A 14,231-nucleotide genomic window follows, 5' to 3' on the forward strand; every position below is an offset into this window, starting at 1 on the left:
GTCCTCCCTCCGCAGAGAAAGAGCGCAGCTCACCCTGCAAAGGTGGAGGTGCTTGAGAAAAGCGCGGGCGGGGACGGGAATGGCAAAGCCGGTGTTTCCTGCTGGGCACAAGCGGCGTGTGCAGGACGGCGAGGGTCTGTGTCTGTGCTCCAGACCATGAGCGAAGGAAAAGGCTCGGCTTCACAGTAGCTCTAGGCAAGGGCAAGCCTGTCTGTGGCCAGCATGAAGGGGGGGGGCTGCCCAGCCTCCCTCCTCGCCTCTCTGTCTGTCTGTGGCCAAGCGTGGAGGGCTGGGCGGGTGGGGGAGAGCGAAGCATTGCCAGGACAGCGTTGCCTGTGCCTGACTCTGTCTCGCCCCTCCCTCTTTCCCGGAGACACACGTGAGCAGGGGCGGGAGGGGATGGACACTTCGGCTCGCCAGCCAAGCTAAGGACAGCTGCTGCAGCCCGGCGGGGGACAGGCGGGGGGAGGGAGGGAATCGCGGGCCGCTGGGCTGCAACCGCGGCGGGGTGGAGCCTGGAGACTCAGCTTGGCTCGGCCTTTGCAGCGTTGCCCGCCCTGCGCGCCTCCCGGCTGGCCTGTGGGGTTTTTTGAAAGTGAAAGTGTCGTCGGGGCGCGCGCAGAGGCGGCGGCAAAGGCTTGCGCGGCTGCGTTAGAGGGGAGGGCAGACAGAGGGGAGCAGAGAGAGAGGAAGGGGCAGGGGCTACCCCTCGGCTCAAGGCGGGCTCTGTTTGTTCCTGTCTCTCCGCGGAGGAGGCGGGGGGAAGCGGCGCTGTTCCCTAGCGCGAGGAGACCGGGGTTCCTGGAAACTGGCGGGGTGATGCCTTTGGGCCGGGGGGCGGCGGCGGCGCTCTTGCTGCTGCCGCCGCCTCTGTTACCGCTGGAGAAGGAAGACGAGGACAAGGAGGACGACGAGGAGGCGGCGTCTGGGGCCGGGGGTGGCTGCCGCCCGGCGGGCCCAGGCTTACGGGGAACGGATGCCGCGGAGGAGCGAGCGGCTGGGAGCTGTTGCTGCCGTTTGCAAAAGGACGGCGAGAGCCGCCGATCGGAGAGGCCGAGCCGGGGAAGCGGAGGAGGAGAAGCCCAGGAGGAGCGGCGGCGGCGGCAGCAGCAGCAGCAGCAGCCCTGAAATGTATTCCCCTCTCCCTCCCCTCCAGCGGCCATGTTAACCACCAGGAAACCTTCTGCCAGTGGAGCCGGTGCGGCTGCGGCTGCTTCTTGCCCAGCTGGTAAGGACGGAAAGGGCTTGCAGCGGAGAGCGAGCAGACTCAGAGCCAGACCAACTTCACCCCCTGAGTCTTTCCCCCTGATGCCCCCCGCGCAGCACACACACACACCCCGCTTCAAGGCCAGACACAGCCTTAGTGGGTATGTGTGCTGCTTCAGTCTTGTTGAGCTCCAGAAGTGATGAGTTTTGGACGGAGGGCTGCTTTAAAAATAAAATACACTAAAAGTCTTAATGCGTTTGGTTAGGGAGACTCTCGAGCTTCTCCTGGTTGGCAAGGTGTAGTTGCTCGAACCGGCAAGTTTGGGTCATTTGCAAGGGAGAAGCGCTTCTTAAACATGACGGTACTGTTAGCATGTTGTTAGAACAACAAAGAGTCTTGAAAGCACCTGAAAGACGTGCCGATTTCCTGGAGCATACTAAGCTTTGGGGGATCAAGGTTCACTCTTGGGTTCGGCGCTCGGGGAGCAGAGACCACTTCCTCCACTCTCTCCCGATGCTGTAGTGGTAATCATAGCGGGGGTGGAGGGGGTTTAATCCGCTTCCCTAGAGGCAGGGACGCAATGTCGGAAACTGGATTGGATGAGTGAATCCCTCCCCACCCACCCCCCGTGCGTGCTTTCTGCCAGACAGACGGTACCGGGAGGGAGAGGGAGAAAAAAATGTGCCACGCAAATCCAGTTTGGTTTCCCACTTATGCTCCTAATGGTTGTGGGTTAATCATGGATGAAAGGTTTAACTGGGTTAACAAGCGGCGGCAACCGCTCTTATTAGCCATCTCGATGCACAGCCCCTGGGTGTCGGTGCCACGTTTGTGATTAGCTCCCTTATGGTCCCTCAAACAATATTGCGATGGCAGCCGGAGGAAGAAGAGGAGGGGCGCTGGGGAGGGGGCTACCTTGGCTCCTTTTTCCATTTTGTGAATCACTTTCCTCTATCTTTGAATCGAAGCCTGCTTGATCCTGCGCGGCTCTCGGCCGCTCTCAGCCGCTCTCTTCTCCCTTCCTCCGCAGGCAGCAGGGGAGGCGAAAGCGCTCGCCAGTTGCAGTCTTCCCCGGGGATCGGAGCCGGAGGGGCCTCCCGGACAGGCGCTGGGACCGGCCCACCATCCCCCATCGCTCTGCCGCCGCTAAAGCCCAGCAGCGCCGCCCACACGGTGAGTCTCCGGTGAGGGTGGGTCAAAGCGTGGGGGGTGGCTTTATCACTTGCAGTGTGGAGCGGCCAAGCCTTAACCTCCCCCCTCCCCACACCGCCCAAGCCTCTCAATTCTCAAAATACTGTACGGGCCTCCCATAAGCCCCCCACTCCGCCCCCGTCGGCCTCCCTGGGTTGCTCCGCCTCTTTTCGGTATTAATAGCAATAAATGTGCTAGGTACAGTCAGGCTGCCAGCCAGCCTGTCTGAGTGGGATCTGTGAATGAGCTAGCAAAGGACACCGTCTGAATATGCAGGAGCCCTATTAATTATACACGGCATGTCTCAACACGTCTTGGTCCTGTTACCAGTCTGGTTTCAACAGGTATTCTGCTGGAAGGGCAAGGGGAGGAGGGGAAGGCGACTTTGGGAGTCCCTTTGGGAGCTGCCAGAGGGTTGCAGGGGCAAGCTGGAAGGCTTGGGGTGGGAAAGGTGGTGGTGGAGAAGGAGGAGTAAAGGCGAGTTGCCTGTGCTGTGTGAGTGAGTGAGTGATGCAAATGTGGTTGTGCAAAAGCTGCCACTTTCCCTAGGGTGAGCAACAAATCCTCCAGGGATGGTTGCTTGCCCGAACTGCAGCTGGAGCTGCTCTGAGAGACAGAGGTCTCTGGCAGGAGAGTGGGTGGATTTCTGTGCTTCTCTGTGTGGCTTGCTTAAGCTACCCCTGCTTGCTGAATTTGAAAAGAAAGAGAAACAGCTCTGCAAGCTGTCATGTAGAGGTCCTTGTGGTTATGCCAGATTCACAGTGATTCGGGTAATGTAATCCTTTTGAAGGGCTCTCATTCTCAGAATAAGGCAGGCCCTTCACACCTCAGTGCAGCCTGGGCTCTGTGGTCTGATGAGCATTTCTGAGAAATAAATGGCTTTCAAAATGAGGTTAGTCACTGTGTGATTAAAGGGTGGCCTTTTCTCAGGCACAGAAATTAAGGTTGCCCCCTTAGTTGTCAGTTTAGACTGATGACCCATTTCTAGTGAAACAAGGGAAAGAGTATTTATATACATACTGTACACACAAACAGCAAGTGGGTGAGAGAGTGGCATTGTGATTGTAAACACAGGTTAGCTAGGGAAACAGATGTTGCCTGATGGCATTATTTTCAAGACGGTGGCTTCTCACATTAATTTCCGGCCATAGCTAATCTGCTAGGAATGGAACTTCCCAAGCATGATGGTCTGTTTATGGAGGCTGGGGACTGATGGACCTGAATGTATGGCCAGGTGCACAGAGATGACCTGCATGATGCCATAGTGGCATCTAACCTCTGAACCTGAAAAATATAATGTGCACTTGTATGAAAGCATTGGCCCTGTATATTTATTTGAAGTAGTGAATGCTTTAAAAAAAAGTTCATATTTTTACCTTGAAAAGTATGAGTGATCCCTAAGTTGGAAGGTGCTTGTGGGTGGTGCTTAATTTCTGAAGCAAATGGTGCCAGGACTTACATTTGCCTGCAAGTCACTTATTTGACTTGGAAGCTTCTTTTTTTCATGATGTGTTAGGTGCTGTTGTGACTGCAAAGAGAGGAGGAAAGGCACTCTTCATATGTTCAGAGGCACTCTTCTTACTAGTTTATATATTTGGGGGCTGATGCTTAATACTGCAAATCAGTTTCAAAGCTAAACTTGGTGGAACTTTGTCTCAAATTAGGATTTGATTATGGTGAAAGGGAGGAATTGTACACATTTGGACATCAGCATCGCACATTTTCTGGGGGTATAAAATGATCAGCTTCAGCATGCAATAAACTAACATGTACATATTATGTCAGAGAGGACGTGTGTGTATATAACATAGTGGCTACATGTACTGGGGAATATTGTATAGTTCACATCAGAAGTGCAGACATGTAAAAATGCACACACTGGCATTAGCATGTTGTACATCCAACAGGATATGTTCAAACTATACATCCACAGGATATATTGCATAAAATGCAAGGCCTGCATTTAATTTAAAACTGGATGTAGAGACCAAAATATACCAGGTCCATATAACTTTTCTGGAAGCACTAGAGAAGCCGGGGTAAAAGTGTTGGCTGCAAGGTCATGGGGGGAAAGCTTTTGAAGGTTTTTATGGTTTCCCTGGAATTTCTCCCTAGTTTTGTAATAGCTGTCCAAAATTTTCTTCCCTCAAAGGAGTTTCCCCCCATAGTGGTACATTTTCCATGTGGTTCTCATCAATTTGCTGTGTGTTTCAAGTTTGCTTCTTGAAGCAAAGGAGGGTATTCTTGACTTCTTTCTGACACAGCATACATTGAGAGCATCAGAATGCATGTCCCAGGCATGCAAACGCATTTGGGGGCAGACAAGCAAAGGTACTGGAAGCTCCCTTTACGTTGCAGAAAGGTAAAATGTAATCAACCCATATGTGGAAGAATTCTTTTTGTTTTTAAAATGTAATCCTGAACTGAAGATCAGCTATCATCCTTTCTAAACTGGGCTAAATTACATAGCCTACGTTCCTAATTCTGTTACAGTTCTGTCCCCTTAACATTATGTCTGTTCGTTTTGATTATTCACAGGAAATGAAATTATATGGGAGGTTATAGTTGGAGATGGGAGATTTCTCAAATACCTAAGTGATCTCATGTAGGGAGGTGCTGTGTACCATAAAAGAAGCTTTGGCTTGTGCTCTGTATTTATGGCAACCTGTGTTGCTAAGCAGATGGACAACTGTGTGTTATGAGTGAAGCTTCCTCAGACTGTGTGGCTTTCATTCCAGCCCCCACCATCTCCATTACATTGAAATTGCAACTCTTTTTTTGATCACTGAGTTTCTCATCTAGTTGGAGGCACTATCACTGACTTTACTTTTCTCAGGTTCTTTCTAAATTATTTGATTGTGACATTATCTTTCGATCTATCTTGTTCTTTCTTCATTGTAGTTATCTAGTGGATAGAGCCTGGTGCTTGTTGATTGGAGCTCAGAACTTTGTTTCGCCTACCCTCAATAGGTGGACTTTAGCAAGCCTTCCTCAGCCCATCTGTAAAATAGAAATTGAATGCCCATTGAGATGTAAATAAAGCAGTGTTTTCATTCTAAAGGATATACTAATATGTAATATGATATACTAATACTAAGGCTGGTTTCACACAATCACAAGGATCCTAGTTACAAGGTTCATCAGAATCAGCAAGCCCCACAAAGCTGATTTTGAGAACTCAGAATTTCAGGACAGTCCTGGTAATATGCTGGTTAACCAGAGTGGTTTGACCAGAATTGCCTTGAAATCCTGGGTTCTCACAATCAGCTCCACAGGGTTTACTAATCCTGATTAACTTTTTAACCAGGACAATTGTGATTGTGTGAACCCAACCTATTAATATTAAGCCATTCCCCAACCTATACTTTCTTGCCTTTGACTGGATTATTGCTAGCTTGTCTCTTTATCCTCCCAAATGTTTGTGATTGCCATGCAACATGTTGAAGTAAATCTTCTTTCTCTTGCCTGCTTTTGATAATGTGAATTCACAACATGCCCTTTCATTACAACATGGGCACATCACCTATTCCATTGTTGGGAGTTGTTCCTTTCTACATTTCTTTGCTCTGAGTGCTGTTTATAGCTGCTCATCTCATGCAATGTAGTTTATTTCTCCGCAGTGTCATTCTTAGCGTATGTTCCCTAATTCTAAGCAAGTTTATTCCACTTTTTTGGAAGTGCTCTTAGTAATTCTGATCATTTTCAGACTCTTTCTCAGGCTGGTTCACCCATTGAGGCTCTATACACGATCTGCGTGTAGAGCCTAGCCGGGGTCTGTGGAGAGAGCGGGCTTAGCCATCCCTGGGCATCCAGATTTGCCGCCCACATGATTACCAGCTCTGTCATGGAACCAGTAAAGGTGGTGGGGATCGGGGGACACCCAGTCCCCCAGAGTCCCAGGATACCCCACGCGGGTGCGTGGGTTGGAGCCTCCTGGTCAGAGGTCATCTTGTGTGTCACCGTGGCATGGAGCCGTGCCGTGGCTCCCTTAGTCCACTTTCGAGCAGTCGTGTGAATAGCTTCATTGTGTCCATAGCATATGGAAGCTGTGTTTTATTGCCCCCTGGCTGTGCTTGTCATATAGAGAAGCATGTGAGCCACACGGTGAGGTGTTCCACCTGAACAGCTTAAAATATGATAGCCACAATTGTGTGTAGGCATGGTTGTCCACAGGAACTTCTGTGTGGTGGTGGGTGCAAAGTATACACACACAAACGCAATAAAATATGTAAACAGAAATCTAATCTGGCTATAAAATGTGGTGGGAGTGTGACACTGCTCCCTTGCGTCCCTGGGAACACCCATGTGTATAGGTATTTAAAGTGACCCAGCCATTGCTTGTAAAATGTTCCTTTAGAGTTAGTTCATGTGGTGCAATCTGTGTGGTTATAACAGAGGGGAGGTTACAAAGTCCAAGCAAGGGACAACGGGATGACTCCAGCTGCCCAAACTGTAGTCTGTAATTCAACAATAACATACCTCAACCCCAGAAAAACTCTGCCACTGATCCAGTGATTTTAAAAGAAATGTGTTAGGGATAGAATGTTTCTCCCAGTTCTGATACAGAAAGTGGACATTTCCTATCCTTCATTAAATAATTTGTGATATGGTTATAGTGTGGAAGATTTCCTCCACATTAGCAGATGCTGTTTACATACAGTGCAGGATGATTTAAACCAAGGTAATGTTAAATCATTGCTTTAAATCACATATTCTGTTTGAAATCCATATATATCCTGAACGAGCATACATACATACGGGTTGCATGGTGTAGTGGTTAGAGTGCTGGACTAGGACCAGGGAGACCCGAGTTCAAATTTCCATTCAGCCATGAGACTAGCTGGGTGACTTTGGGCCAGTCACTTCTCTCTCAGCCTAACCTACTTCACAGGGTTGTTGTGAAAGAGAAACTTAAGTATGTAGTACACTGCTCTGGGCTCCTTGGAGGAAGAGCGGGATATAAATGTAAAATGATGATGATGATGATGATGATGATGATGATGATAATAATAATTTTTGTTTGGCTTCCCAGGTCCTTGGGAAGGACTCGATGTATGGATAAAACAAACCAGTCAATAACACCTGTCTGACTGTGTAAACTAAATAATAATAATAATAATAATAATAATATACTAACTGAGACCTTAAGGCTGTTATCAGCCCATTAAAGCTGTTATGTAGCCCAGCCTGGGTTAGGCTGCTTGTGTGCAGCACCGAGATCCGTGTGGCAGCCTTTCCACCTAACCCTACTTTTAAACCCGGCTTTTAGCCAGGGTTAAGGGCATGAGTGTGTCCTTAACTCCGATGCTTGGAGCAGTGTGGATCATCTGGGAGCATGAGACCTCCTCTCAGCAGAATGCTGTTGATCGTCTGGGGTGGGTGGGAGGTGAGTTTAACCCTTCCTTCCACCCTGCCCGCCTGCATGGTTGTGTGCATAGCCTTATTGATTTGCAACTAAATAGAGCCCAATACAGCCTAAAAGCATAATCCAAAATCTGCGGTCATGCAGCCAACCTGCCTGTTGTGCTGAAGAATTATATCTGCTTAGAGACAAAAGACAGATTTTTGTTTGGCTCTCTGTACACATGCAAGGATGCCAAACAAAGTCACTGATTGGAAAACTAGGGTTTCAGTCTTGGACATAGTTATTTAAAAACAAGTCCCATTGATCAAGGTAGGATTTATTTTCAAGAAAGCATGCATAGGATCCAGATGAAGCAATTGTCTAGAACTTTTCAGAAGGAAGACATGTTTGTCACTGGACAAAATAATGTTTTTCCATGGGATGGAGAGTAAAGGTTGTTTGATTGATCGCCTGAGAGCATCATAAATGCTCATAATTTGAGAACTTGACATCTTTTTAAAAGTCTCTAAAGATGCATTTCTTCACCCAGACTTTTAACTGATATTGTTTTGATTGTTTTAATGTTGTTTTTAGAATATTGTTTTAAAATTTTAAATTGTTTTAAATTTCTTGCTTTTAAATTTTTTGTTTTTGTTTTTAATTAATGTTTTACTTTTAATCTTGTTGTAAACCACCCAGAGACGTAAGTTTTGGGTGGTGTAAAAATATGATAGATAGATAAATAAATAAATAAATAAATAAATAAATAAATAAATAAATAACTGAAAACATTGTAGAATTCAGGCAGTTGAAAGGCATAAAATAGGAGTGCCAGATTACTTGTATGGGTTCTGCAGATCATCCCAGTAAAATGCAGCATGGCATCTCCTGTCTTCTCATGATTGTGATGCTTTGGTGGCTACTGTATCCAATAGGCACAATAAATAAACCTAATACATGGCATGTTGATCTGACTAGGCACTATGTGAACAACCATGTGAATGAGCCTAAGGGGATTGCATGATCATGCTCTTCCCCCTCTTTCTCTTGTGCAAGGTGAGAGGAAAAGGCTTTATTTGTTGTTGTTGTTGTTGTTCACTCATTCATATTATTTATTTATTCATTCATTCATTCATGATGAGGGGAGTTCCACATCACATATAAACTCTGAGAATTGTAGTTTGTTAACTAACAAAAGTTAGAACAAGTCAGTATATCAAACCAGGTTGTTGTAATTCTAGATAGTTAACAAATTTCTGTTGCCTGAGTTTGTACATAACATGGAATTGTCTTTTCGTTATAAAGTGAAAGCAAAAGCTTTCATTCCTCTCACATGCAGGGGTGAGGAGGAGTGCTCGAGTCCCTAGTTCCAGATTGGTCAGTGTCTGAACCAAGCCAATGTGCCATTAGTGCTTGTTTCATATGCTGCTTAAACTCAGAAGTCAGGCATTTCCCTCGCCACAGTGATCCCATTTGCACTGAAAAACAGCCCTTAACTTGGTGTTTAATAAATGGTCAGCATTCAGTTTGACATGACTGTAAGTGCAGGCTTCAACATTTTTGTTTGTAATACAGTCAAATTGCCCTTTAAATTAGGTTCTTAAAAAGAGAAGCTTTCTATCAAAACATTTGATTTAAATTGTAGACACCTGATATAATGTTTTTAAGTCACTGATTTTTTTCATCCTTCTCCCACTAAGCTCTGCCCATGACAACAGTGCCTCTATGATCACCAGGTGAAAATGAAGCCCACTTGTGTCCACTCAAGGTGAAGATTAGTTGCTTCTTTAAACAGGGTTGTGAAAGGGTTCATTGTATATGTCATGTTGGCCACCCTTTCTAGTATGGAGCTTCACAGAGGTAAAATGTATATGCATGGCTTTGCCCCCCGTGGACCAGTTTCACCATCAGAGAGTGAGACAATTCTGTTCTCTACATCCCTGAGGCCTAGTGACCCTTTTACTTCTCCATATCTTACTTCTGTGGTAAACAACAACATCTACTTTATAGGAAAACAATGTTGGAAGGTGCCTGTGACTAATTTCTGGGGATAATTTCAGCCCCCACACCTTATCCCACTCCCTTTCTGAACACTTCTCTGACCCTCAGGAAATGCTTTGGTGAAGGCAGTTGTAATGAGGAGAAGGCAGGAAAGATCCCTTCAACCTACTAGTTTCAGTGAGCTTCATTTGGATCATCCAACTTAGTGAGGTGGGTCTTATGATCAGTGAGACCCGGTTTGCGAAGTTGAGCACGGAGAGCGGGCTAAGCCTGCTCTCCCCACACACATGCAAGCAGAAGCCCTTGGTGGCCGGATTGGCCACCCACACGATTACCGGCTCCATGACGGAGCCGGCGGGGGCTGATGAGCACTCGCTCCGCAAACCTGGTTTTAGGGCAGGGGTACTTGAGTGGGTTACCCGCTCTAGAACCACCGGGCTCACAGCCGAGCCCTGTGGTTCTCACGATTACAAAAAATTGGGCTAGCGGAGGCTAGCCCAGTTTTCTGCAATCATGAGAATAGCCTCAGTATTTTTTATCCCCAGTGTCTTTCAAGTAAACTTTTAATCTTGGAGTTAGCATATTTATGAATGTCTGTATATTAATGATTTTACAGTGCATTAGAGGACTGATATAAATTGAAGCACATTTGTTTAAAGGTCTTTGGAATGAAAGTTTTACAGAAGATAAACCAGTAGTCTGAATCCCAAGCCATTTCCACATTTCCTCATCTTAATTTTTATGACAAAGATAAGTGTAGTCTTCACTGCAGGGGCCTTTCCTCCTTGCACCTGTAAAGTTTCCAATAATTCCAGTGAAAGGCAGGTGCAAGGACATTCTAAAAACAAACACACACTGCAGTTAAATACAAAACTGTTGTTTTGAAAACCAAAGATCTTTGAAACATGGAATCAGTACTGAACACACTCCTTAAAAAGAATCACAAAAGCATCAGAGATGCGGAGAGGGACGAAACAAAGAGCAAAGATCTTCTTACTTTAACAACCATTTCATGGATATTATTTTTAAAAACCTTTACTTCCCTCCACCCCTGTCAATTTGTGCCCTTAGCAGTACCAATACACACCCCTACACAGATTGCAGCTGAAATAAATTAAAGAAGCAGTGAAGCATGCTTCACCTGATACCCCATATGCTCTGCTATATGATGAGCAGCACAGCTGCAACCAGCTGTCTTGAACTCTCCTAGAGAGGAAAGTGTCTCCTAGAACAGCCTTTCTAGAACCACACGATTGCTTCCCCAGGCTATTTTTCCCCTCTGATACTGAGAGCTGAGTCCTACTTTATATTGTGGTCTTGTTCTGAAATAGCATTATTCTTTAATAGGTTGCCGGATGAAATGACTCCAGTGAATGCATGCACGTAAAAATCTTTTTGAAAAATGGATCATCAGTGTAACTTGCTGGTTGACAGTTCCCATCACAAGGAACTATCCAGGAATTCAGCAGCAGTTGTCCATAAGACAAATGCAGTGATAACCTGTTTAAAGGAAATGTGTTATTTACATATATGCATTCATGAGATGCAAGCTGTCTCCTCACTGATAACACAGTGTAATGTTGGAATTTATGAAGTCATGGTAGGGCTTTTGATGACTTTATGGAGAAATTCCTATATAGTAAATAAGTAGTGCATTTCTGTTTGCCTTGGGAGGTTTAAGTGGTACAGCAAACAGGGCAGAGAAGAAATAGTGATGCATTATAATTTTCTGGGCACTGATAAATTCAAATAACAACAGAAAATACTAAAATGCATTGGATTGCTGTGGACTATTTCCTAGCTTGGTTGCCCATGTGGATAATAGATCTCTGTTTTCTATAAATGAGGATTAGAGAGGTAATCAGTATCACTTGCATTTCATTCTTGAAAATTGCAGTAAGTGGGTAAGAGATTGCAGCCAGTCTGCAGTCCTATGCACAATTATGTCCAAGTCCTAAAACCTAATCAGACTTACTTTTGAGTAAACATGGTTAGGATCGCCTTGCACAACTATGACATTAGTTTAGCTAGTCTCCATTATAAGCAATATCCCTCTAACTTCCTTTTGTGCATGTTCCAGAACTTTGAAATGTATTTGCAGTACATGAAATTTCCCACAATAATTGCATGGACTGTAACTTATTTGTAAAGATCTCTTCTAAATGTTTTGAGAAGTGTGTCTTCAAGTTCCATAAGCTTTTAATATTTTTTTTCCCTATACCTAAAGCTAAGATAAATATTTTGAAAGTGTCAGTCTAAGTGTGAAACATTCAAATAAACTGTAAAATTGCCTAGCTATATAAAGGTGTCTAGATATAAGATCATCGGTACAAGCCAGAAGAGGTGCATATTTTAGTGGGATTGTTAGATGTTATGTGGGAAGGTCTTGGACATCATAGTGAACATTTTGTTTGTAGGGTTGTTTTTTTTACATCTCTCAGTTCCACTGTCTGTGGTACAACAACATAGTGAAATCAGTGGAGGTTGTAGGTTGCACAAAGCTGGATTTAGAAAAAACAATCAGCTCTTTTATATTTAGAAAACGAATGTCATTGGCTTGAATTTAAACCTTCTTGCCCCTACATCTGGGTTGTACAACCTAGGCCCTTCTGCAGATGTTCAATTATAATTCCCATTATTCCTAACTATTGCCCACTGTGACTGGGGATGATGGGAACTGTAGTCCAAAAATAGCTGGAGGGCCAAAGTTGTGCTGGCCTGCCCTACATGATCCAAAGGCTCTTCCACATGGTATGAGGGTGTGTGTGTGTGTGTGTGTGTACGCACATGCATGCACACACATAGAAAACGCCTGTTTTAAACACAAGAATTATTCCTTATGATAGCCATTTTGTATTTACTGGCTGTCCTTAGTTATCTGGCTTACTCCATAAGAGGCCAGCTGGGTTGTCATGTAAACAGCCTCTATGCTAATCACCTGGCCCCAAGAACTACAACAGTAGGAACTGTCATGTCTAGCCTGGACAGATGGTGTTTCTTCCATAGAAATAGGAAAGAGTCACACCCATGCATTCCTTCTTGTTTTTTGATCTGTTTACTACACTTGTCTAATACTGGCTAAGGGTGAAGTCATAGCAACATGCTCCAGACAACTGGAAGTTTTCCCAATTTGCATAAGGACTGTCTTCTGACTGTGGGAAATTGACTTCCTTTGGATCCTTCTAATCAGAAATGGAAGTTCTACATCCACCTTCTAGGAGTAAATTCCTCTCTCGCTCACTGCCCCCCCCTCATTGTTAAGTGCCCTCGACTGCAAGGGTAACCCCTTTTGCCTCTGGAAAATGTCAGCTGTTTCAAACACCAAATTACCTCTTTGAGCTAAGCTTTGCATGCTTAGCTAGATGATGAAGCTCTTTTTTGGTATTGAATATCTCAAATCCTTTCCCTTCTTCCTCTGTGCCCAATACCACAATAAACAGTTTAATTTTGAACTCTGCTCTGACTGGTGAATTTGCAACCCAGACACATGGGTGGCGTGCTGGTCTTGTGGTAGCAAACATGAATTGTCCCTTCTGCTAAGCAGGGTTCAGCTTGGTGTGCATTTGGATGGGTGACTACTTGTGAGCACTGTCATATCCCATCTCCCTTAGGGCAGGGTTTCTTAACCTTGGGCCTCCAGATGTTTTTGGACTACAACTCCCATAATCCCCAAGCAAAAGCCATTGCAACTGAGGATTCTGGGAGTTGTAGTCCAACAAAATCTGGCGGCCCAAGGTTAAGAAACCCTGCCTTAGGGGATGGGTCTGTAGCTCAGTGGTAGAGCATCTGCTTGTATGCAAAAGGTCCAGGTTCAATCCCTGGCATCTCCAGGAAGGGCTGGGAAAGACTCCCACTACTCAAGCTGCTGCCAATCAGTGTAGGCAATCCTGAGCTAGATGAACCAATGGTTTGACTTGAGATAAGGCAGCCTCCAGATGTTCCACTTCTCTCAAGAGCCTGGCCATTTGTTCAGGCGACAAGGTTGCCAGAGAGAAGAGTGGAGAGATTGAGCAGAGCCTTGGCCAGCAGTGTCTAGGAAGGTATATTGTCTCACCAACAGCTTTCTCCTCCCCAGTTATCCTTCCCTTCCTGTAAGACACCTTCTGCCAGGAAGCAGAAAGGGAAAAGTAGTGGCAGTGGTAGTGATAGTGGTAGGAGTGGTAGTGGCAGCATGAGTAGGAGTGGGAGCATGAGCCTAGACAAGGGCAGGAAAAGATTGGGATGGAAGCCGGGTCAAAGTGAACCCAATCCTTCATATGGTGGGGTTTGTTTTTTACCTGGCTCTTTCAGACTCACCTTCAGGAGGTGTTGTGGGTGTAGGGGAGACCACTTGAATGGGAGTGGGAAAGCCCTCTTATGCAAGTGGAAGGAACCTCACGCTACTTTGGGTTCAAGTCCATGTCTAGATCAGTAGCTTTCAAACAATTAGGGAACTTTGGGTTTCATCTGAAGCTTATCATGGGTTCCTCCAGGGAAAATCAGTCATGA

The 14,231-nt window shown here is 45.6% G+C and overlaps 1 protein-coding gene across 2 annotated transcripts in view; it reads left to right on the plus strand.

The window, feature by feature from the left end:
- Positions 1–486: 486 nt before the first annotated feature.
- Positions 487–14,231, plus strand: part of DYRK2 (dual specificity tyrosine phosphorylation regulated kinase 2) — a 30,281-nt gene continuing 16,536 nt past the window's right edge. Inside the window, exons 1-2 of one of the 2 annotated variants that reach the window (XM_053256536.1) lie at positions 487–1,228; positions 2,238–2,380. In XM_053256536.1, the coding sequence (XP_053112511.1) occupies positions 1,162–1,228; positions 2,238–2,380 (210 nt within the window). In that variant the 5' untranslated portion in view covers positions 487–1,161. Of the gene's footprint in view, positions 1,229–2,237; positions 2,381–2,613; positions 2,743–14,231 lie in introns of those variants that run through there. The other variant, XM_053256537.1, reaches the window with a different exon arrangement.

The sequence above is a fragment of the Hemicordylus capensis genome, chromosome 5 (genome assembly GCF_027244095.1).
Source record: "Hemicordylus capensis ecotype Gifberg chromosome 5, rHemCap1.1.pri, whole genome shotgun sequence".
Lineage (NCBI taxonomy): Eukaryota > Metazoa > Chordata > Lepidosauria > Squamata > Cordylidae > Hemicordylus > Hemicordylus capensis.